The 26,887-nt window shown below is 37.4% G+C and overlaps 1 protein-coding gene across 1 annotated transcript in view; it reads right to left on the reverse strand.

Annotated features, from left to right (window-relative positions):
• The window catches only part of MTHFD2L (methylenetetrahydrofolate dehydrogenase (NADP+ dependent) 2 like), a 145,878-nt gene that overhangs the window by 92,449 nt on the left and 26,542 nt on the right, over positions 1 to 26,887 (reverse strand). The window contains exons 4-5 of the mRNA XM_047857558.1: positions 3,539 to 3,691; positions 2,244 to 2,351 (exon numbers count right to left, since the gene is read on the reverse strand). Of these exons, the coding sequence (XP_047713514.1) occupies positions 2,244 to 2,351; positions 3,539 to 3,691 (261 nt within the window). The remainder of the gene's footprint in view (positions 1 to 2,243; positions 2,352 to 3,538; positions 3,692 to 26,887) is intronic.

Genomic DNA, 26,887 nt, shown 5'->3' on the forward strand with positions numbered 1-26,887 from the left:
TCGTTGGCTTTAAGACACAAATGAATCATTAGGGTTCTGAATCTCTTCTGGCAAAGAAATACAGTGTGAGCTGAATGCTCAACACTGTGAGTGTCATCAGAACAGCTCTATAGATATGAATTTGCCGAGTTAATCCCCCTTCATTATCTCCATTAGCTAACAATGCACTTGTAGTCACCGCACATAATTACTGCTCTAACAGACAGGGACGTTTGAAATATTAACTTTCCCACAGACTCCAAATCTTCAGTAAGCAGCTCTCAACAATTCATTATATTAATCATATATGTCACCATACTCCTATTAAATATGCATGAGATTAAACAACACCCATGTTGCAAACTGCCCAACATCATTTTTAATACAATTTATTAGTTTTTGGATACTGTAATTATAACGGCACCTAGGTGCTGCTATGAGAAATGTAAATTTAACTACCTGGCTTGTAAATAACCGGTATTATAACCAATTCCACTTTTATTCAATTTTTAACATGCATTCAAGTGAGAATATTTTAAAACACAAAGTATAAAATATTTATGAAGTTAGTATGTACTAGGACATACTGATGTCCAATTTAAAATTGCATAAAGAAGGGATAAATTGATTTTCATAGACTTAATTTTATAGACAAATAAGTAATTCAAAATGGAAATTTATCCAGAAAGCAGCATGTAATATATTGATATCTAAGAGAAAAAAATGCAATGAACTATATGATTTGGAGTATTATGATGTCATATTTCTAATCAATACTTTATAGACTTTATAAATTCTATGTTTATACAGATTAGTACAACAAAGACTAGATTTGATCCCAAAGTGTCAGGCAATGTAATTAGAGCTTTCCATTCTTACCTCATCTAAAATTCACAATAACCCAGTGAAAGAGATATTAATATTATTTGCACTTTACAGATGTGAAAAGTGGAGACTTGCATGGATTAAATGTCTCATCCAAGGATACAGAGCATATGGCAGGAGAGGGATCTGACTCCAAGTACATCCTCTCAAACCCGGACAGCACCCAGCTCCCAGCTCCCTGCTCCAGATTCACTACTTCTTGAGTGGCCTTGGGCAGGTCACCTGAAGTCTCTAAAGCTCATTTCTTTTAGCTGCAAAATGCAAATACTATTAATATATGCCAAAATTACTGAGAACGAAATAAGACAGTTTATTAGAAAGTACCATACGAGTCGTGGAAAAACATAATGCTGATTGTTATGTTATTGATGAGATTGGAAAATAAAGTGATGAAAAGGAAGAAAAAAACTCCATGTACTGACACAGACTCAAAATTTTCCAACAAAAATGGTATACCTAGGTAAAAACTTCTGATTGGTTTACCTTGTTTAACATAGAAACAATTGCATAAAGGCCAATATGAATCAGTATCTTTATTATACCTAAGAGACAGATGGATAAGCACTAGCAGATTAAGTTACAAGTGAATAGTAACACTAGAATTGTAGGCGTTCACCACAAAAATGATGTTCACACTACTAGATTTGGCCTTTCCAAGAGTTTCTTGAAACCAAGGGTTTTAAACTTACCTGGAGTCATTATCAGGCCCTAATTTACTATGATCCCGATACACATTTTGATTTGTGGCGATATTTAAATGCTTAGGCCCAGGAAGGAAAAGTAATATTCAAAAATCTCATCAATCATCATTTTAGATAAATGATACAATATCACTGGGCTTCTTTTTCCATAGGGCATTGTGGCTTAAAAAATTATTTCATATGCCTTATGACAACAAAGATCTTAAAAGAAATCTTTAAAAATTTAAGGTCAAGAAAGTGGAATTCACCAAGGTTAACAATGAGAAATAATCTATATATTTGTACATTGAACCCTAAAGATGCAGACTGTGTGTGTGTGTGTGTGTGTGTGTGTGTGTGTGTGTGCACGCACACGCGTGAGGCAGCAGAAGGCTATCAGCATGTGATTGTTATGTATTTAGTGGCTTTCCACTTTTCTTAATGTTTATATTATCAATTATTTAAAGAAAGTATATAAGGCCAAAATAATAGTAGTAATAGGAACAAAGGGGCCATATATGTCTAGCAATTCTTTTATTCACTTTCAAGGTGCTCATGTCACTGGATGAAGAATAAGGGGAGATTTTATCTGCATAAACCCACAAATATGCCAAATCACATTTTCAAACATCCTTACTTGATGATTTTAAGAATGAAGAAAATTATAAGAGTACACAGAATCTCCAAGGTCCTACCTACCTCCTGGCCGTTCGTGCTCTCCATCAGTGTGTAAAAGCATGGCAATGGGCATCCCTACATTCTTGGATCTTCCAGCTACAACCACATTTTTCCCAAATGTTTCAATCCCTTAAAACACAGAATTTGATTTAAATGAAGAATCAACAACAAGAAGCAAATTAAGCATGTGAACAGCCAACTGAAACATTCTTTAAAAACTTCTAATTAAATTTGAATTACTGTGTGGCTTGTCTATAATGCGCCCATATTCATTATTTATAAATATTCTTTTTATGCTTCTCGGATTTGTCACTTCCTCTGTAATTGCCCTCATTAAAAAACTACATTTTCAAGTTGCCATTAAATTACTTTTAAACACAGACATTCACGTGAAGATTTAGACATGCAAAGACTTACTCTATATTAACTACTAATTATGAAGTAAGCAAAGTACAACAATGGCAAGCTTAACTGGCAATCAGACTTTCAGTGAATCTGGAACAAAATGAGGTGGGAAAAAGCATATTTTTTACAAAGTTCATGCACTTTACCCCCTAGAGAGCTGCTGAACTTTCAGGGACCCGGAAAGGATGAAAGATACAACCTGCAGATACAATGCACTCTACCTCCTTGGGTATGGTTTCTTCATAAATACAATGAAGCAGTTAGAATTAAAGTTTTCACAAGTACTAATGTCCTAAGAGGGTGGTTCTAGGATCTGCTTTCTCTTGGAAATTTTCAGGTTAAATAGTAGGTTAGAAAGGAGAAGATGCTGTCAGAAATGGAAGGGACAGAGATAGAGGTGGGGCAATTAAAAACATAAGGGCAATTTGGTCTTGCTTAACATAGCGGTAAATATCTCTATACACCTCAAGGGCCCAAGAGAGTATCGCTGTATTTAGAGCACAAATTCAAATGCAAATGACTATAGTAAAACCATAGGGCATTAGAGATGGCGCATATATGTTCATCAAATTTTGTTTCTAAAAGTAAGGACACACAGAACTCATTTTGGAAAGTGTCCACCAAAATACATTAAGTTTACAATTTAAAAGCAGGGAGACAAACCTACTAGTTGAAAAATTCATGCCCAAAAGGGGCAACAACAATTACCTATAACCTGGCACATATCTCTCCTTTTATTTATTTTAGATTTTTTTTTTTATTTTTGTCACTTTATAAGTTTCTGTACACCGAAGTTTTATAGCTGATCATTTTCTTTTACTCAGTAGGATGGAGATGTTCCCAGCAAGGCAATGTACATGTGTTCAGCTTGGCATTTAGCACCCCCATCCTATAGACCACAAATTACCAACCTGTTCTTTTGATTATTTCCCAAACAGCACTGGCAGTGGCAGGTATGAGAGAATTCTGGTCAAGGCACAGTCTTCCAATATTGATAATATGAAATCCATCTACATCTTTTTCAGGGGCAATTCCATTGCATACTGTTCGCTCATCCACGTGGTCTGAAAAGCAAATAAAATTGGTCTTAATTTTATTTTTTTAACGTTTTTTATTTATTTTTGAGACAGAGAGAGATACAGAGCATGAATGGGGGAGGGGCAGAGAGAGAGGGAGACACAGAATCAGAAGCAGGCTCCAGGCTCCGAGCCATCAGCCCAGAGCCCGACGCGGGGCTCGAACTTACGGACCGTGAGATCGTGACCTGAGCTGAAGTCGGCCGCTTAACCGACTGAGCCACCCAGGTGCCCCAAATCGGTCTTAATTTTAAAATGGTCAGTTATTTGGAGGTCTGGAAAATGAAATCTGAAGACCTATATTATGATTCAGTACCAGGAAAGGTGTAAAATTCTTACTCAATTCCTTTTTCTTTCCACCAAAATAGTAAGTCAAAATGCTTTTGACTGGTGGTTATAATGAACCAATCATAAGAGTGTATGTGATTACAGGGCCAGAAGTGGCTGGCCTGGTGAAGGGGAAAAAACTGGTATTTCACAAGTTTTATTTTAAAACAATGCCAATGAGATCTGGAAACAGGCCCTAAGTCTTTGCCTCAATAAGTTTACCTACGTATGGTTTAAATCTATGTTTTCCCCATATAAGACACTTATACAATAGGCCTCTATTAAATATTTCTAGCATTACAGATTAAAAGGACTTGTTGCTGCTAAAATAATCATAACATCATGAATGCCTAACTTCCTCCCAAATGACATAATAAAAAACAAATCACACACACACACACACACACACACACACACACACACACACACACACCTCCTTTCTCTGAAGAACTAGCACACTGATATCCAAAATACCATTTTGATTTTCCATTTGGAAGGAAAATAACATAGTAAGAGTAATAAACCAAGCAAAAGAGATAGAAGATGGCAATCATCATCTCATTTTGAAAAGTAAGAAGTAAAAGTAAATATTAAAATCAGGGGCTCCTGGGTAGCTCAGTCAGTTAAGAATCTGACGTCAGCTCAGGTCATGATCTCACAGCTCTTGGGTTCAAGCCCCGCATAGGGCTCTGTGCTGACAACTCACTGCCTAGAGCCTGCTTTGGATTCTGTGTCTCCATTTTTTTTCTGCCACTTCCTCTCTCTCTGTATCCCTCTCTGTCTCTCAAAAATAAATAAACATTAAAACATTATTTAAAAAAATTAAAATCAGAAGGGACCCCCCATCCCTTCTAATCAAGACATTTGATAACCCTAACGTATCCCAAGGAATGCACTGTTTCTTCTAGGCCTCCAAATACAACACTATTCCTAAGTTAACTAATACGTGCCTAAACATATGTAGAAAAGCATCAGGTATTTTACAACCAATACTTTCTTTCCTTATAGGAGTAAGGGAAATAGATTTCATGTTTTTGACTGACTGCTACTTAAAGTCCCCTAAAGTTTCTCCCTTGGAGCCATGACTTGAAGAAACAATCATAAGATTCAATAGCATCAATTTTTTCACAATGGTTGTAAAACATTTTTGACACTAGCCACTTAAAATCCTACCCAAATGAATAGGAAAACTGGTATTATTCACTCTGTGCTTCACCTCTATTTACAATCATGAGGTAATTAAATCATGCCAGGAAAAAAAAAAAGTCCTCAAATTATAACCATAACATTACAATAGAACAGCTCAGGGACTGCCTTGAGAGACCGGTCTCTAGAACCACAACACTGTGTGTTGGGTTGTATGTATGTGTGTCCATATACGTGTATGGGTTTATATGTATTTAGCATTTAATTGCCTTTGGACAATGAACAGGAAAAAAAAAGAAGAACAAATTATTGGTTTACTTTCCATCCAAGGATTTTTACATGTCTATTTAAAAATACCTCCTTCCACTGCCTCAATGCCTGTTGGCTAAATGTAAGCTCATTAGCATAGTAAATAATCCCTTCCTCGACCTGGTTATATCTTCTTCCTAAAGCCTCCTCTCCAAGCACTCCATCTCTTTCCCAACCACCATTATGACTTCTTCTTCTCTAGTCACACTAAGCAGTGTCCCATTCCCAAGCCCTTAGCATTAACTTTTGCATTTTTGTGCTATTGTTCGTAAAATGCATGATGACCTTTCCATAACTAATTCCTTCCTCCCTATTCTTTCCCACCCTAGTCATTCCTAACAACACATTGATCGATTGCCACCTGTTCCTTCATCACAAATTGAAATGACACATTTTCCTCCTCTGCTCTCCCACAAAGCTGCTATAAACAGTACTTACTGCATGGGGCGCCTGGGTGGCTTGGTCAGTTAAGTGCCCCACTCCTGATTTTGGCTCGGGTAATGATCTCGTGGTTCATGAGATAGAGCCCCACCCACATCAGGCTCTACACTGACAGTGAGAAGCCTCCTTGGGATTCTCTCCCTCCCTTTCTCTCAGCCCCTCCCCTGCTTACATGTGCTGTCTCTCTCAAATGAAAGAAATAAACTTAAAAGAAAAAGTACATTATTTCAGTTAGTTGATAACGTTAGTTATTAATTATCTCTCTGGCTTATGAATGTGAGCCTTAAAGGGCACAGACCTTGTCTTATTAAACCAATTCACCCATAGCTTTCTCCACTCAGTTGATGGCAATTCCATCCTTCTGAACTGCTTGCCAAAAAAAGTATGGAGTCATTTTGACTCACAGTCAACATCCACTCCATTGGAAAATCTGTTGAATATTCCTTTATAATGTATCTAGCACCTCATTAGTCTCGCCGTGTCCACTGATACTAGTCTGGTTTGAGTGGCCATTAATTCGCCTGTGAATTCTTATGACAGCGTCCCGATTAATTCCCTGCTTCTACATTTGCATCCATACAATCTATTCACAGATTAGCAACATGATTACACTTCTGAAATGCACATCGTATCACAGGAGTCTTCTTTCCAAGACCCCGCATGATGTGTACTGCTCCAAAACTCTAGTTGTCTGTCTGATCTTATACTGGTTACTCTTCCCTTGTCTTATTCTTTTGGTGTCACTCTGCATTTCTTGCTATTCTCCAAATATATCAGGCATTTCCCACATTGGTTATAGTTCTTCTGTCTGCCTGGAGGCTTCAAAACAAACAGTCCCTTTGGCCAAAACCCCCCCTTCTTTCAAATCTTTCCATAAATTCTATGTTATATGTAAGGACTATTCTGACCACATTATTTAAAGAAGGCTCCGCTTCTGAGGATGGTGAAGTTGTTTATCTTGGACCAAACTTCTCACAGACAATAACTGTAAACACTGGAAAACACATGTAAAAAAACAATGATCTATAGTTGTAATGTACACCATCGTGCACTGTACCTTGCTGGTGTAATATACAGCATGATCACCATAGTTAATAATATTGTATTTCATATTTGAAAGTTGCCAAGAGAATAGATCTCGCAAGTTCTCATGACACGAAAAAATATTTTGTAACTACATACGGTGACAGACGTTAACCAGACTTACTGTGGTGATCATTTTGCAATATGTACACATATCGAAGCATTGTGTTATATACCTGAAACTCATAGAATGTTACATACCAATGATACCTCAATAAAACTTTTTTAAACAACTACTATTTAAAATGATCCATCTGGAAAACCCTGGAGAGTCACTAGAAGCAGGCAGATTTGGAGGAGAGTGGGCCTCTGAAAGAAAGGGACGCCACTCAAAGAATTCAAAGGACAGCTAGAATTTGGATAATAATCTGCAGTCTTGCCTGCTTAAGGAATCAAAGCACAAAGTTTGTGGCTACCAGAGCAGCTTAAAATTGAAGGGATATAACCAGAAGAGGAGAAAGCCACAGAGCGGAGACTCAAAATATATCTATAAATTCTGCTCAAATCTCTGACTCCTGAACAATAAAAACAGGAGGAAAAACTCCAAGAAGCCCAACCAAGGCTAAGAGAACTAAACACAAATTGCAGCTGTGGTTCAGCAAAGGCAAAACAAAAAAGCTTAAAGTCCTCAGTGTGACAGGCATTTATAAAAACACAAAACCTTACAGCAAATATTATACTTAATAATGAAATATTGGATCTCCCTCCCCTCCCCAAGACAAGAACACAAGGGTGTCCACTCCCACCACTTCTTTCCAGTGTTTTATAGGAGATCCTGGCAAGTGTAATAATATAAGGAAAAGAAAAAAGAGGCCTAAGATTAGAAAAGAAGAATTAAAATGCTCCAGTCACAGATGGCACGGTTATCTATGTAGAATATCTTAAAGAATTTACAATACAACAAAACACAATAACTAATAAAGTGGATTTAGCAAGGCCAGAGAGTGCAAAGTCAAAATTGATACCAAAAAATCAATGGTATTTCTGTATACAAGCAGCAACTATTTGAACATGAAATTTCAAAAATACTGCTTACAGTAGTTTACAAATCATAAAATACTTAGGAGTAAATTTTTTAAATTTGAGGGTGACACCTATCATGAGAACTATAAAACACTGTTGACAGATGACCTAAATAAGCGGAAGGTATGTTGTGTTCACGGACTGGAAAACTCACTAGTGTTAAGATGTCAGTTCTTCCAAATTGATCCGTACGTTCCATGTAATCTCAATCATAACTCTATGAGAACTTGTGGTAAAGGTTGACTGCTCCTTGAATCCATATGACTATGCACAGGAATATCCAAAGCAATCTTAAAAGTGAATGAAGTTAGGAGACTTACGATCCCTGACTTCAAGACTTGCTACAAAGCTACAGTGGTCAGGACAGTGCGGCACTGGTGTAGGGACAGACAAATACATCAACGGAACAGAATAAAGAGCCCAGCTTCAGATTCACATTTATATAGTCATATGATTTTTTACAAAGATGCCAAAGCAATTCAATGGAGAAAGTAAAAACTTTTCAGTAAAAGCTACTTGAACAACTTGTTAGCTGTATGAGGGGAAAAAGTGAACCACAATCCCTACTTCATACCATATAGAAAAATGAATTACAAATGGATTATAAATCTAAACATAGAAGCCAAAACCGAATAGTTTCTGGGTGAAAACTTTAATTTGTGTGCCAGGTACAGGCAAAGTTTTTCTTAGAATACAAAAGCATAAAGTACAAAAGAAAAAAAAAACTGATCCATTAGGCTTCAGAAAAATTAAAATGTTATGCCTCTTAAAACACAACATTAACAAAATAAATACCAAGCCAAAGGCTGGGGGAAAATATCTGCAAAATACATACCTGACAAAGAACTCATATCCAGGTACAGAAAGAACTCTCAAAACTAAATCATGAAAAGATAAATAACTCAGTTTTTAAAAATGAGCAAAATATATAAACAGGCATTTTACAAAGGAAGGTATTCACATGGGCAATATGCATGTGAAAAACACAGACCAGTGGATCCCAGAGGGTGAGGATGAAGGTAAGGACAGGGTTGACTGGGAAGGAATCAGAGAAAACTCTCTCAAGTGATAAAAAACATTCTATATTCTGATAGGGGTTTAAGTTACAAGAGAATTCACATTTTTTTTTAAACTTATGAAATAGGGGCGCCTGGGTGGCACAGTCGGTTAAGCGTCCGACTTCAGCCAGGTCACGATCTCGCGGTCCGGGAGTTCGAGCCCCGCGTCAGGCTCTGGGCTGATGGCTCAGAGCCTGGAGCCTGTTTCCGATTCTGTGTCTCCCTCTCTCTCTGCCCCTCCCCCGTTCATGCTCTGTCTCTCTCTGTCCCAAAAATAAATAAACGTTGAAAAAAAAATTAAAAAAAAAATAAATAAATAAAAATAAAAATAAAATAAAATAAAATAAACTTACGAAATAGTACACTTATGATGTGTGTGCTTCAAGGCAATATAAATTTCACATAAAAACAAATATTGATCTGCAGTGAATGATATGCACCCTGAAGTTTTAGGGATACGTGTGTGTTCCTACCTGTAAATGTTTCAAAAACAAGATGGAGTGATGAATGAATAAATGGACAGACATGTGACAAAGCAAAATAGCAACATGTTAACGGTTACGGAATCTAGGTTGGGACCATCTGGGTGTGCATGTGCCATTCTTTCAACTCTTCCGTATGTTTGAAAATTTTTCATAATAAAATGTTGAAACAACAAACATCCAACCTGGCCCCCAACATCTTGATCCTCTTTACCATGCTCTACTTTTTTTTTTCCTCATAGCACATTAACTTCTAATAAATATGGATGCATATTTATTATGTTTACTTTTTATTGTCTGTTTCTCCTGCTACTCCACAAGGACAGAAAGTTTTGTCTTTCTTTTTTTTTTTTTCTACTGTATTCCTAGCACAAAGAACAGTACCCAGAAGAGGAGGGACTCAATACTTGTTGAATCCATGACTATTAGCCCTGAATTACAGATGAAGAGACTAAACCAAACCAGTGGACAACTAGGAACAATTAGAACATGCTGCCATAAGGATTCTTCTGCAACCTCTGACATCCATCCTTTAAAAATATAATGAGGGGCGCCTGGGTAGCTCAGTCTGACTCTTGATCTCGGCTCAGGTCATGATCTCACGGTTTGTGAGTCTGAGCCCTGCGTTGGGCTCTGCGCTGACAGCCTGCTTGGGATTCTCTCTCCCTCTCTCTCTGCCCTTCCCCCACTTGCACGTCTCTCTGTCTCTCTCAAAATAAATAATTATATATATATATATACATATATATATATAATGAAAAACCAATTAAAATCATTAAAATCTTTGTCAGTATGTTTACATCTACGTTGTTATGTATCTGGCATTTTATATCTTCAAATATAAATTTGAAGTCAAAGATTCATGTTTGTTTTTGTTGATGTTTTCCTTTTAGGACTTGAAAAATTAGAAATTTCAGGCAAAGCTTTATGCTCATAGGTTCAAGTCCACACTCTGAACATAAATATAAGGCCCTTGAAAATTCACTCATTTATTCATTCAGTAAATATTTACTGTGCATCCACCATGTGCCTGGTACTGTTCTGAAGATTCATGAAACACAGTGAACCAAAGAGACACAATTCTTACCCTCTGGAGCCTTCTTTCTAATGGAATAAATGTCTGCCTAATCAAATTATTTGGCTATAGTCTCTTAAGGAGTTAATTATTTTGTAGGAGTAAATAAGAGAGATACTTTTGGAAGCGGTGTTTCCTGTTCTCAAGCCAATAAGTAATATTTAAATTACACCCTTTGGGTTCCACATCAAGGTTTCGAGACAGAAAATACTTATCAGGTGCTTACCACTTACTTGCCCAACATCGTTTAAGAGTTGTTTCATCACTGAGGAGTGAGGGGACAAAAAAGGAATGGGAAGTGAGTCTAATCTCGCTGTGCTACTCCACCCCCAAATTTGGGAATTAGTAGAGCTTGGAGGTGGAGTAGGAGGTGTTGTCGAGGCCAGAAAGGGGTGGATCTGGCCCTCCACCCTTCCTTAGCCTCTTTATCCTATAGCCACAGAAACTGCACAGGACATTGCTGGGAAGGCTTACTTCACCGGCTGTGAACAAAAATGTAATGGAGTGGGAACCTACAAATAACACAAAAGTTGCTACGTTTGCCCCTCATAATTCTCTTGAGTGACCTGAAGAGTACATGCAGATCCAAACGTTGCCTTACTCTTCACTAGTGGTATTGAAGACACCCTGGTTTATTAAGCCCTCAGCTTCCTAGGCGCTAGACACAGTGACTTCTGTCTAATATGCCATACTGCCCTCGAAGCAGTGTATATTCCATGGAGGAAGACACTCAGATGAGCAAGCAGGTCTATTCTAATGAGCTTCTCTTACACACAGGGAAAAGAAGAGATGTGTTTTGGGGCCCTTGCCTGCCAACTTCTCAAGGACAGTTCGTCTCCACTGTTTCCTAACTACCTCTTACCCCTGGTGCCCGGCACTGAGTTATGTGCAGATTGGAGAAATGCTGTTTGAACTGGTAAATGAATGAAAAGGGCCAGAGAGCAATCATATAAGCAGATCTTTTCAAAGGCTTTTGACAAAGAAATATTCGGATGTTTCAAAGGGTCTTTTGATTTTGGTAAATTCTTTACCAGTGCTGAATGCGCTCAAAAATAGATGAGGACATCAGGGTAAAGGAAAAAGAAAAAGGTAAAAAGTACAAGAAGTAATTACTCTTGTTCCAAGAAATTCTGGATTTTGAAGATACTCTGAGTGTCTTCAAGTTACATCATATAACCTACTTATGACAGCAATTGCTCAAAAAGAGGGAATTCTATAGATCTCAGGGACCTCCGGAGGGCTTCCACCTGGGAATGAATAGGAAAAGACATACATGGCTACAGGGATCAACCCATCCTACTAATATGTAAATCATATCAAAGTAATTTACTCAGCTTGCAGTATAAACCATTAGCCTTTTTAAAAATCACTGCTTGCTCAATGCTGCCACCATTTGGTTAACATACTCCACTTGTAGGACAATTATCTTCCACTTTGTTCACCTTGCACATAAGTTTGTTGATAAAATGTTACCTATAAGAAAAATTTTTTACGTAAGTGATGAACCACTAAATTCTACTCCTGAAACTAATATTTCACTATACGTTAACTGACTGGGATTTAAATAACAACTTGAAACAACGAAAAAAAATTTTTTTTAAGTGTGGGGAATTTAAAATTTAAATTTTAAATTTAAATCAGAAATCAATATTGTTTGAAATCTCTCTTTTTTCCCTATGAATAAACTTCAAATGCACAAATTGGTTACACCATAATTCATGGCTTGTGACACAATCTCAATATTGATCCAAGCATGGTCCAACTTTAAAAAATTGTTTTCCATAATAAGCTAGGCATATGCAAATCCACTACCCAAAACAAAAATTATGGCCTTGATAGTAACCTATATTTAAGCACACAGTACATCTATTAACCCATCCCTTTTCCTGCTCCGACCTAATGGAAACTTCACCCCGTGTGCTGGGCTTATCATTCCCTTGACTTCCTTTCCTTGACAGTTTTATTGCATTTATTTGTATTCCCAATAGATTTGTTTTTCTAAACACAGCTTTAAGAATACTTGAATATAACAGACCTCACATATTTAAGGTATATAATTTGATAAGCTTTGACATATGTATATGCCTATGAAACCATCACCACAATCAATGAACACATTCGCTACCCTGAAATTTCCTCATGACCCTTCCCTCCCTCTCTTTCCTCTCCCCTCCCCTCCAACCACCAGTAACCATTTGCTATGGGCTGAACTGTGTTGCCCCAAATTTATATATTGAAACCCCAAACCCTATTGTAATAGTATTTAGAGATGGGGCCTTTGGGAAGTAATTAGGTTTAGATGAGGTCATCATCAGGATAAGGTCCTCATGATGGAATGGGTAGCCTTATGAAAAGAGATACCAGAGGCAGTTTGCTCTCTCTCTCTCTCCACTGTGTGAGGATACAAGGGGGGGGAAGGGGCTGTCTGAAAGCCAAGAAGAGAGTTCTCACCAAATCCAACCATGCTGGCTGGCACTCTGATCTCAGATTTTCAGCCACTAGAATTGTAAGAAAATAAAGCTTCCATGAACATGCATATACAAGTCTTTATTTTAATATGTATTTCCTTTTCTTTTAGGTAAATATGTAGACATAGAGTGGCCGCACCATATAATAGGTACATTTAAGACACTGCCAAACTATTTTCAGAGTGAACCATTTTGCATTCCCACCAGCAACACATCCTCACCAATATCTGGTATGGTCAGCAGGCTTTCTAATTTCAGCCACTTTAGCAGGTGTGTAATAGAATCTTCTTACAGTTTTCATTTGAACTTCCCTAATAACCACTTATGCTGAGTATCTGCTCATGTGCTTATTTCTTCTGTGGTGAAGTGTCCATTCAGATCTTTTGACCATTTTTGGTATTTATCCTACTTGAAGTTCTCGACAGTTTGGTGTCAGTCACTAATTTTGGAAAGTTTCAGCCATTATTTCTCCTGCCCTGTTTCTCCCTTTTCTTGGAATTCCAGTTGCGACTGTGATGTACCTTTTGAAAATGTCTTATGGTTCTTGGATGTTCTGGAGGGTTTCCCCAAACCCCCTTCTTGTTTATTTCTTTGCATTTCAATTTAAGAAGCTTCTCCTGGCATATTATCAAGTTTACTGATTCTTTTCTTGGCATGTCCAGTCTACAACTGAGCCCATCAAAGCATTCTTTATGTCTGTTAGAGTAGTTTTGATTTCTAGCATTTCTTTTTTGATCATTTCTTAGAGATTCCACTTCTCTGCTTTCATTGCCCATCTGTTCTTGCATGTTAGCTACTTTTTCTACTAGAGCCCTTAGTATATTAATCACAGTTATTTTAAATCCCCTGTCTAGCAATTCTGAAATCTTTGCCATAGGTGAATCTTGTTCTGATGCTTGTTTTGTCTCCTCAGACTGTTTCATTTGCCTTTTGGCATGCCTTGTGATTATTTTGTTGAAAGCCACACCCATGACTAGGGGCCCAGGAGTTTCTCATTCTTATTACACCTTCTGCCTCCAAAAATTCATCCAAATTCCATTTAAAAGTTCCTATCAGTTTACAGCTCCAATAGCTTCTATTCAGTGTGAGTAGATCCTGGTTGTGAGTCTCTGAATTTGCCTCTCTCCAGATTTTGGGATATTGGTTTGCCCTACAAACCTCAGTTCTCTGATGAGTCAAGAAGAGGACTGATCTTCAATTTGTTCAGTTTTTTCTTGTAAGGACAAAAGGACTTACATTATTCTGGCTAGGACTTGGGTTTTATTTAACTGGGTTGTTTTCATTTTCTTGACAGTGATTTTTGAGAGCTCTTCTTTTAAAAAAAATGTTTATTTAGTTTTGAGAGAGAGAAAGAGAGAGAGAAAGAGCATGCACACACACGGGTGAGGGAAGGGGCAGAGAGAGAGGGGACAAACCCAAGCAGGTTCTGCACTGTCAGCACAGAGCCCAACTTGGCGGGCTCAAGCTCACAAACCGTGATATCATGACCTGAGCTGAAATTGAGAGTCAATGCTTGGGGTGCCTGGGTGGCTCAGTTGGTTAAAGGACCGACCTCAGCTCAGGTCATGATCTCATGGCTTGCGAGTTCAAGCCCCACATCAGGCTCTGTGCTGACAGCTCAGAGCCTGGAGCCACTTCGGATTTTGTGTCTCCCTCTCTCTCTGTCCCTCCCCTGCTCATGTTCAGTCTCTCCTTCAAAAATAAATAAACATTTTTAAAAATTAAAAAAAGGTGTCTCGCGTCCATGAAATATAGCCAGAACAACACTAAACCATCCTGCGTACCTAGAAAACTGATTGGAGGATTAACACAACAATCTGCACAATCTGAACCACAGAATTCAGCAGGTACGCGGTGCAGAGAGGTGAATTTGGGGAGAGGCTGCAGAGGGTAGGGAGCCGCTTTTGTGGGTGGAGAGGACGCAGACTGGGGCGGGGGGAGAATATGGGAAAGGCACCCCTCTCCAAATGCAGCTGGAGGGAAAGTGGAAAATTAGAAATAGCTACAGGGACTAAACTAAAAAGGGAGAAAGGAGAAAGGACAAAGGAGAGGGTTTAAATTCCATTAAGACTGTAAACAAAGGGAGCACAAAGGCTAAACCCCGCAGCTCGATACCTGGTGGTGCTCTGGTGTGAAGGGCGAATGCCCAAGAACAGAGTGGGGTCCGGGAGGTTCTCGGGCCACATAGGGAAAAGCGGTTCCACTGCTGGAAGGACATTTGGTAGAGACTGTTGAAGACACCTGGTCCCAGCAGACCCCTGAAGGCCGCCACATTTGCTGGTGCTGGGGCAAGGTCGTTGAGGGTGAAGCCTGGTGCCAGATGTGTGTTGTAATTTTCCACAATCCCTGAAACGCTGCTGCTACACTATCTCGCGAACTTTTTCTGGGGCGGCTGGTGTCTGGCCGCAGTCTGGGGCACCAGCAGCAGCAGGGTCCAGCAAGCGTTCCTGGGAGCAGCCAACAGTCAGCCATTGCTCATTTGGCCATTGGTTGATGAGACCCTCCTGCAGAGGGGCGGAACAGGTCAAAGCTGCAGTCCTTCACAAGGGGCCAGGGAAAACAGCCACATCTGAGACAAAACTCGGGAGAGAGGTACTGCCTGGGGCCTGGTCACGGAGAGTGAAAAAGCATGGAGTGGACGAAAGATGAAGACAGACAACGGGTGCACAATTGCTGACCTGGGAGAACAGACTGGGTAGCTGGGTGGCACCATTTTCACCACTCCTGCGCATGCACGTATGCACCTATGAGCACAGCAACAATCCACCCCAGGAGGCTAGCAACGCCATCTAGTGGAGAGCAGAGCCATTACAATGAGCCCCGCCCAACTGGGCCAACTTGGCTCTTCAGGAACACAAGTCTCACCGCCGGCTTAGTTTATGGACTCTAAAGTGCTACATAGACTGACTTCTAGGGGAAAACCAAGTAATTTCAGTCGTACTTCAATCTGTTAGCAGGTCCATCTATTCAATTTTCTTTCTTTCTTTTTTTCTCTTTTACACTTCTTTTCATTTTCTTGAATACAGAAAGAGAAAAAATTCATTTTTATTTTCAATTTTTATTAAAAATATTTTTCCTTAATTTTTATTACTATATTTTTTACTTTTGTGTAAATTTTTTCAAATTCTATTTTACTTCTGTCATTTTATTTTAGTCTACTTCAGTGTAGTCACTCTTTCAAATTTTCAAACAATTTCCTTTTTTTCTTTCTGTTTCTCTTTTCTCTTTTTCATTTCTCTTCTTTTTCTCAAATACAGAAAGAGAAAAACTTAATTTTTACTCTCAATTTCTTTAAAAATATTTTTCTTTAATTTTTTTACTATATTTTTTGCTTTTATGTAATTTTTTTCAAATTCTACTTTACTTCTGTCAATTTATTTTAGTCTACTACAGTGTATTCACTTTTTAGATTTTCAAACGATTTCCTTTTTGTCTTTTTTATCTTTTTTATCTTTTTTGTTTCTTTTCTTTTTCTTGAATACAGAAAAAGAAAAAAATTATTATCTATTTTTAATTTTTATTAAAAATATTTTTCTTTAATTGTTTCTACTATATTCTTTACTTTTATGTATATTTTTTCAAATTCTATTTTACTCCCATCATCTCATTTCAGTCTGCCTCAGTGTATTCCTTTTTTTCAAATTCTCCAATGATTTCCTTTTTTTCTCCCCCCCCCCTTTTTTTTCTCTATCTGTCAAACCACTTTCAACACCCAGACCAAAACACACCTAAGGTCTAGCATCATTTATTTGATTTGTGTGTGTGTGTGTGTGTGTGTGTGTGTGTGTTTGATTTTTTAATTTTAATATTTTTTAATTTTAATATTTTTTAATTTCAATTTTTCTACCTCATTAATTCATTTTCTCCCTTCAAAATGACAAAACGAAGGAATTCACCCCAAAAGAAAGAGCATGAAGAAACGACAACCAGGGATTTAACCAACACAGATACAAGCAAGATGTCTGCACCAGAATTTAGAATCACAATAATAAGAATACTAGCTGGAGTCGAAAATAGATTAGAATCCCTTTCTGCAGAGATAAAAGAAGTAAAAAATAGCCAGAACAAAATTAAAAATGCTATAACTGAGCTGCAATCACGGATGGATGCAACGGCAGCAAGGATGGACAAAGCAGAACAGAGAATCAGCGATATAGAGGACAAACTTACAGAGAATACAGAAGCAGAAAAAAAAAAGAGGGAGATTAAGGCAAAAGAGCACGATTTAAGAATTAGGGAAATCAGTGACTCATTAAAAAGGAACAACATCAGAATCATAAGGGTCCCAGAAGTGGAAGAGAGAGAAATAGGGGTAGAAAGGTTATGTGATCAAATCAGAGAGGAGAACTTTCCTAACCTGGGGAAAGATACAGACATCAAAACCCAGGAAGCACAGAGGACTCCCATTAGATTCAACAAAAACCGACCATCAACAAGGCATATCATAGTCAAATTCACAAAATACTTAGGCAAGGAGAGAATCATGAAAGCAGCACAGGAAAAAAAGTCCCTAACCTACAAGGGAAGATAGATCAGGTTTGCAGCAGACCTATCCACAGAAACTTGGCAGGCCAGAAAGGAGTGGCAGGATATATTCAATGTGCTGAATCAGAAAAATATGCAGCCAAGAATTCTTTAGCCAGCAAGGCTGTCATTCAAAATAGAAGGAGAGATCAAAAGTTTCCCAGACAAACAAAAATTAAAGGAGTTTGTCACCACTAACCCAGCCCTGCAAGAAATTTTAATGGGGACTCTCTGAAGGGGGAAAATATGAAAAAAAAAAAAATATATATATATATATATCTCAAAAGCAACAAAGATTAGGAAGGACCAGAGAACACCACCAGAAACTCCAACTCTACAAGCATGATAATGGCAATAAATTCATATCTTTCAGTATTCATTCTAAACGTCATTGGACTCAATGCTCCAATCAAAAGACCTAGGGTAACAGAATGGATAAGAAAACAAGGTCCATCTATACGCTGTTTACAGGAGACCCACTTTAGACCTAAAGACACCTTCAGATTGAAAATAAGGGGATGGAGAACCATCTATCATGCTAATGGTCAACAAAAGAAAGCCAGAGTAGCCACACTTATATCAGACAATCTAGACTTTAAAATAAAGACTGTATCAAGAGATGCAGAAGCACATTATATCATAATCAAGGTGTCTATCCACCAAGAAGACCTAACAATTATAAACATTTATGGGCCAAATTTGGGGCACCCAAATATATAAATCAATTAATCACAAACATAAAGAAACTCATCGATAGTAATACCATAATAATAGGAGACTTCAACACCCCACTCACAGCAACGGACAGATCATCTAATCAAAAAACCAACAAGGAAACAATGGCTTTGAATGACACACTGGACCAGATGGACTTAACAGATATATTCAGAACATTTCATCCTAAAGCAGCAGAATATACATTCTTCTCCAGTACACATGGAACGTTCTCCAGAATAGACCATATACTGGGACACAAATCAGCCCTAAGTAAATACAAAAAGACCGAGATCATACCATGCATATTTTCTGACCACAACGCTTTGAAACTCAAAATCAACCACAAGAAAAAATTTGGAAAGGTAACAAATACTTGAAGACTGAAGAACATCCTACTAAAGAATGAATGGGATAACCAAGAAGTTAAAGAGGAAATTAAAAAGTATATGGAAGTCAATGAAAATGATAACAGCACAATCCAAAACCTCTGGGATGCAGCAAAGGTGGTCATAAGAGGAAACTATATAGCAATCCAGGCCTTCCTAAAAAAGGAAGAAAGATCTCAGATACACAACCTAAACTTATGCCTTAAGGAGCTGGAAAGAGAACAGCAAATTAAACCCAAAACCAGCAGAAGACAGGAAATAATAAAGATTAGAGCAGAAATTAATGCTATCAACACCAAAAAAACCAGTAGAACAGATCAATGAAACCAGAAGCTGGTTCTTTGAAAGAATTAACAAAATTGATAAACCACTAGCCAGTTTGATCAAAAAGAAAAAGTAAAGGACCCAAATAAATAAAATCAAGAATGAAAGAGGAGAGATCACAACCAACACAGCAGAAATAAAAACAATAATAAGAGAATATTATGAGCAATTATATGCCAATAAAATGGACAATCTGGAAGAAATGGACAAATTCCTAGAAACATATACACTACCAAGACTGCAACAGGAAGAAATAGAAAATTTGGACAGACCCAAAACCAATAAGGAAATCAAGTTAGTAATAAAAAATCTGCCAAAAAAAAGAGTCCAAGGCTAGATGGCTTTCCAGGGGAATTCTACCAAACACTTAAGGAAAAGTTAACACCTATTCTCTTGAAGCTGTTCCAAAAAATAGAAATGGAAGGAAAACTTCCAAACTTTTTCTATGAAGCCAACATTACCATGATTCCAAAACCAGACAGAGACCCCACTAAAAAGGAGAACTAGAGACCAATTTCCCTGATGAACATGGATACAAAAATCCTCAACAAGATATTAGCCAGCTGGCTCCAGCAATACATTAAAAAACTTATTCACTACGACCAAGTGGGATTTATACCTGGGATGCAGGGCTGGTTCAATATCCACAAAACAATTAATGTGATTCATCACATCACTGAAAGAAAGGACAAGAACAATATGACCCTCTCCATAGATGCAGAGAAAGCATTTGACAAAATATAGCATCCTTTCTTGATAAAATCCCTCAAGAAACTAGGGATAGAAGGAGCATACCTCGAGATCATAAAAGCCATATATGAATGACCCAATGCTAATATCATCCTCAATGGGGAAAAACTGACAGCTTTCCCCCCAAGGTCAGGAACAAGACAGGGATGTCCACTCTCACCACTGTTATTCAACATAGTATTGGAAGTCTTAGCCTCTTCAATCAGACAACACAAAGAAATAAAAGGCATCCAAATAGGCCAGGAGGAGATCAAACTTCCACCCTTCACAGATGACATGATTGTCTATATGGAAAACCCAAAATATGCCACCAAAAAACTGCTAGAATTGATTCATGAATTCAGCAAAGTTGCAGGATATAAAATCAATGCACAGAAATTGGTTGGATGCCCATACTCCAAAAATGAAGCGACAGAAAGAGAAGTCAAGGAATCAATCCCATTTACAGTTGCACAAAAAACCATAAAATACTTAGGAATAAATCTAACCAAGTAGGTGAAAAATCTTTACGCTGAAACTATAGAAAGCTTATCAAAGAAATTGAAGAAGACACAAAAAAATAAAATGGAAAAAGATTCCATGCTCCTGGATAGGAAGAACAAATATTGTTAAAATGTCAATACTACCCAAAGCAATCTACATATTCAATGCAATCCTGACCAAAATAACACCAGCATTCTTTACAGAGCTAGAACAAATAATCCTAAAATTTGTATGGAACCAGAAAAGACCCTGAATAGCCAAAGCAATCTTGAAAAAGAAAACCAAAGCCAGAGGCATCACAATCCCAGACTTCAAGCTATACTACAAAGCTGTAATCATCAAGACAGTATGGTACTGGCACGAGAACAGACACTCAGACCAATGGAACAGAATAGAGAACCCAGAAATGGACCCACAAACATATGGCCAACTAATCTTTGACAAAGCAGGAAAGAATATCCAATGGAATAAAGACAGTCTCTTCAGCAAGTGGTGCAGGGAAAACTGGACAGTGACATGCAGAAGAATGAACCTGGACCACTTTCTTACACCATACACAAAAATAAACTCAAAGTGGACAAAGGACCTCAATGCAAGACAGGAAGCCATCAAAATCCTCGAGGAGAAAGCAGGCAAAAATCTCTTTGATCTTGGCCACAGCAACTTCTTACTCAACACGTCTCCGGAGGCAAGGGAAACAAAAGCAAAAATGAACTACTGGGACCTCATCAAAATAAAAAGCTTCTGCATAGCGAAGGAAACAATCAGCGAAACTCAAAGGCAACCACAGAACGGGAGAAGATATTTGCAAATGACATATCAGATAAAGGGTTAGTATCCAAAATCTATAAAGAACTTATCAACCTCAACACCCAAAAGACAAATAATCCAGTGAAGAAATGGGCCAAAGACATGAATAGACACTTCTCCAAAGAAGACATCCAGACGGCCAACCAACACATGAAAAAATGATCAATGTCACTCATCATCAGGGAAATACAAATCAAAACCACAATGAGATACCACCTTACACCTGTCAGAATGGCTAACATTAACAACTCAGGCAACAACAGATGTTGATGAGGATGCGGAGAAAGAGGATGTCTTTTGCATTGTTGGTGGGAATGCAAGCTGGTGCAGCCACTCTGGAAAACAGTATGGAGGCTCCTCAAAAAACTAAAAATAGAACTACCCTACGACCCAGCAATTGCACTAGTAGGCATTTATCCAAGGGACACGGGTGTGCTGTTTTGAAGGGACACATGCACCCCCATGTTTATAGCAGCATTATCAACAGTAGCCAAAGTATGGAAAGAGCCCAAATGTCCATTGATGGATAAATGGATAAAGAAAATGTGGCATATATATATCATGGAGTATTATGTGGCAATCAAAAAGAATGAAATCTTGCCATTTGCAACTATGTGGATGGAACTGGAGGGTATTATGCTAAGTGAAATTAGTCAGTCAGAGAAAGACACAAATCATCAGGACTTCAGTCATATGAGGACTTTAAGAGACAAAACAGATGAACATAAGGGAAGGGAAACAAAAATAATATAAAAACAGGGAGGGGGACAAAACAGAAGAGACTCATAAATATGGAGAACAAACTGAGGGTTACTGGAGGGGTTGTTGGAGATGGGTGGTCTAAATGGTTAAGGGGCACTAAGGAATCTACTCCTGAAATCATTGTTGCACTATATGCTAACTAATTTGGATGTAAATTTAAAAAAATTAAAAATAAAATTTAAAAAAAAACCTAAAAAAAAAAAGAGTCAGATGCTTAACAAACTGAGCCACCCAGGTGCCCCAAGAGAGCACTTTATATATTCTGTATATTCATAAGTTAACAGATACATGCTTTGCAAATATTTTCATCTGGTCTATGGCCTATCTTTTCATTCCTTTAACAGAACACAAGTTTTACATTTTGATAAAGTCTAGTTTATTAAGTTCTTGTTTCATATCTGTAAGTAGTCCAATTTTTCAGCACCCAGAATCATACCTTCCTGTGCTACTTTGTCTTCCCACCTTGTCAAAACTCAGATATTGATAGAGGTCTGGACTTTGAATTTCTTTGCTTGATCTGATGATTCCAATAATATACTGCCTTGTTTATTGCAGCTTTATAATTAAGTCTTTTTTTTAATTGTTTTTATTAAGGTATAATTGACCTCTAACATTATATTAGTTTCAGGTGTACAACATGATTTGGTATTTGTATATATTACAAAATGATCACCACAACAAATCTAATTAAATCCATCACTATACAGTTACATTTTTTTTTTTTTCTTGTGATGAGGACTTTGTTTTTGAGAAGGAAAGAGAGAGAGACATTTGGGGAGGGGAAGGTGGAGACAGAGAAAGAATCTTAAGTAGGTTCCACTCCCAGCACAGAGCCCAACGCAGGGTTGGATCTCATGACCTGAGCTGAAATCAAGAGTTAGACACTTAACCAACTGAGTCACCCAGGTACCCCAAGAGATGAAAAGTTTAAGATATACTCTCTTAGTGACTTTCAAATAAGCAATATAGTATTATTAATTTTAGTACATGTTGTACATTATATCCCCATGACTTACTTATTTTATAACTGGAAGTTTGTACCTTTTGATTTTAAGATTTTTGATTAATCTTCAGATTGGGTGGTGTTAATCTTCCAACTATGTTACTCATTTTCAAAGTTATTTGAACCATTTTTAAAATTTTTTTTAAGTTTACATCAAAGTTAGCTACATTATAGTGCAATAATGATTTCAGGAATAGACTCCTCAGTGCCTCTTACCCATTTAGCCCATCCCCCACCCACAACTCCTCCAGCAACCCTCTGTTCGTTCTCTATATTTAAGAGTCTCTTCTGTTTTGTCCCCCTCCCTGTTTTTATATTCTTTTTGCTTCCTTTCCCTTCTGTTCATCTGTTTTGTCTCTTAAATTCCACATGAGTGAAGTCATGATATTTGTTTTTCTGTGACTAATTTCGTGTTCTGACTATTCTAAGTATTTTGCATATCCATATAAATTTGCCCATCAGTTTGTCAACTGCTACAAAATAGTATGATGGGATTTTAATTGGGACTGCCATGAATCTACAAATCAATGTAAAGATGACTACGTCTTAACAACATTTAGTCTCCCGATACATGGACGTTGTATGTTGATCCACTTATTCAGTTTTTATTTAATTTATTTTAGGAATGTTCTGCAGTATTCGATGTATAGATTTTTCACATCTTTTGTCAAATTTATGCCTAAAGATTTCATTTTTGGATGTTATCTTAGTGTTTTTATTCCAATACCTGATTTTTGATGCTAATAAATGACAATTGCATTTTGCATATTAATCTTGTATCCTCCAATCTTGCTAAAAATCACATCACTATTAGTTTTCTTTTTCTAGATTCCATTGGATTTTATACATAGACAGTCATATTATCTGCTTTTTATTTTCTTTCTCTTGCCTTATGGTGCTGCTTAGACTCTCCGATACAATGTTAAATAGACATGATAGGACTGGACATCCTTGACATCTTCCTGATCGTAGGAGGTAAATGCTCAGTTTTTCATGATCAACTCTGATGACTGTAAATTTTTCAGATGTGCCCCTTATCACTTTCAGAATGTTCCCTTTACTATTAGTTATATGACAGCTTTTTATCAGGAATCAATGATAGTCTTATCAACTATTTTATCTGTATATAATGAGTTAATCATATGGTTTTTCATGTTTAGTTTGTTAACGTGATTAAATACATCGTTCGATTTTCTTTAAAAATTTTTTTTTAACGTTTATTTATTTTTGAGACAGAGAGAGACAGAGCATGAACGGGGGAGGGTCAGAGAGAGGGAGACACAGAATCGGAAGCAGGCTCCAGGCTCCGAGCTGTCAGCACAGAGCCCGATGCAGGGCTCGAACTCACGGACAGCAAGATCATGACCTGAGCCGAAGTCGGCTGCTTAACCGACTGAGCCACCCAGGCGCCCCACATCGTTCGATTTTCTAATGTTAAAGCAATGTTGCATTCCTTTATTTCATGATGAATGATCCCTTTTCTATATTGTTGGATTTTGTTAGATTTTGATCATATCTTTTACACTGATGTTCATGAAAGATACCGGTCTATGGTTTTCCTTTTTTGTAATGTCTTTGCCCAGTTTTTGATATCAGGGTAATGGTGGCCTCATATAATGAGCTCAAGAGTACTCCTTCCTTTTTAGCATTTTTTGTTTCCTCAAATATTTGGTAGAATTCACCAGCGAAGCCATCTGAACATGGAGCTTTATTTGTGGAATGGATTTTAAGTACAAAATCAATTTTTTAATAGAATTCTTCATATTACCTACGTCTTGAATGGGCCTTGGTAGTATGTGTCTTTCAAGAAAGTCATTTATTTCATCAAACTTGTCACATCACTTGCCATAAAGTTGTTCAAAATATTCCCTTTTATCCTTTTAATAGCTTTAGAATCTATAGTGGTGTTACCTCTCATTCCTGATACTGGTAATTTGTATCTTTTTTTTTTTTTTTTTTTTTTTTGCCTTGATCAAACTAGCTTGTGTTTCATTTATTTTCCTCATCATTTCTGTTTTCTATTTTCTTTCTTGTCCTTCCTTTGTCTTTAACTTGCTCTTTTTTCTAGTACATTAAGGTGGAAACTGAGATTATTGATTTGGCACCTTTCGTCTTTTCTAAGATAGGTATATAGTGCTATATATTTCCCCCAACTACTATTTTTTTTTTAATTTTTTTTTCAACGTTTATTTATTTTTGGGACAGAGAGAGACAGAGCATGAACGGGGGAGGGGCAGAGAGAGAGGGACACACAGAATCGGAAACAGGCTCCAGGCTCTGAGCCATCAGCCCAGAGCCTGACGTGGGGCTCGAACTCCCAGACCGCGAGATCGTGACCTGGCTGAAGTCGGACGCTTAACCGACTGCGCCACCCAGGTGCCCCTCCCCCAACTACTATTTAGCAGCATAGCATAAATTCTGATATGCTGTGTCTTCATAAAACGTTAAAAAAATGTTCTAACTTCCCTTCAATTTTCTTATCTGATGCATGTGTTACTTAGAAGTGTGTTATTTAGTTTCTAAATATTTGGGAATGTTCCAGATATTTTTCTGTTAGTGATTTTTAATTTAATTCCACTGTGGTCAAGGAAAACACTTTAGGCAACGTGAATCCTTTATATTTGAGATTTGTTTAATGACCTAGAATATGCTATTTTTTTGGTAAATGTTCTACGTCAACTTGAAAAAAAGGTGTGTATTCTGTTGTTTGCTGGGATAGTGTTTTACAAATGTCAATTAGGTCAAATTGGATGATACTCTACTTCAAATCTCCATCCTCACTGATTTCCTGTCTATTTGTTCTTTCAATTATTGACAGAGAGGTACTAAAATGTATGATGATAATTTTGGATTTGTCTATTTTTCTTGTAATTCTATTAGTTTTTACTGAAGGTTTATTTTTAGGTATATAAGTGATTAAGACTTATTTCTTTTTTTAAGTTTATTTTCAGAGAGAGAAAAAGAGAGAGAGAGAGAGAGAGAGAGAGAGAGAGAGAGAGAGAGAGAGACCATGAGCAGGGGACAGGCAGAGAGAGAGGGAGAGAGAGAATCCCAAGCAGGCTCCCCATTGTCGGCACAGAGCCCAACGTGGGGCTCGATCCCAAGAACCATAAGATCACCACCTGAACTGAAATCAAGAGTCGGCCACTTAACCAACTGAGCCACCCAGGCACTCCAAGATTGTTATTTCCTTTTGATAAACAGATCCCTTTATTACTGGGGAATGACCTTCTTTATCCCTGGTAATATTCATTGCTCTGAAATATACTTTGCCTGATATTGACAAAATCACTCCAACTTTCTTTTAATTAGTGTTAGCATGGCATATCTTTTCCATTGTTTTGCTTGTAACTTCTCTGTGTCTTTACACTTGAAGTGTGTTTTTTGTATGCAGCATATAGTTGGCTCTTACTTTTATCCAATCTGACAACCTCTGACATTTTATTGGGTTATTTACAACATTATGTCATTAAACTTATCATCTTCCTATGTGTTTTCATTGTTGTCTTTGCCCCTTTATTCTTCCTTCCTTTGGAATAATTGAATATTTTTAGTGATTCCATTTTATCTCCTTGTTTTATTAGCTACAACTATTGTGTTTTTTAGTGGTTGCTTGTGGTTCTATAGTATATACCTTGAATTTATCTCAATCTACCCTCAAGTGATATATCACTTCCCATATAAGAATCTAACATTAATATCCTACCATTTCTTCTCTCCCAATGTTTGTGTTACTGTTGTAGATTTTACTTATATACGTTACAAATCACATATTCCATGGTTTTTGTTTTTGATTAAACATCAATTTTATTCTAAGATGATTTGAATGATAAGAAAAATATCATCTATATTTACTCATGTAGCTACCATTTCCAGGGCTCTTTATTCCTTTGGATAGATACATATTTTCATCTGGTATCATTTCCTACTGTCTGAAGGACTTCCTTTAACATTTTTTGGTAGTATGTGTCTGCTGGTGATTGTTTTCAGCTCTTTCTGGGTTCTCCCCTCCC

The sequence above is a fragment of the Prionailurus viverrinus genome, chromosome B1 (genome assembly GCF_022837055.1).
Source record: "Prionailurus viverrinus isolate Anna chromosome B1, UM_Priviv_1.0, whole genome shotgun sequence".
In the NCBI taxonomy this organism is placed as follows: domain Eukaryota; kingdom Metazoa; phylum Chordata; class Mammalia; order Carnivora; family Felidae; genus Prionailurus; species Prionailurus viverrinus.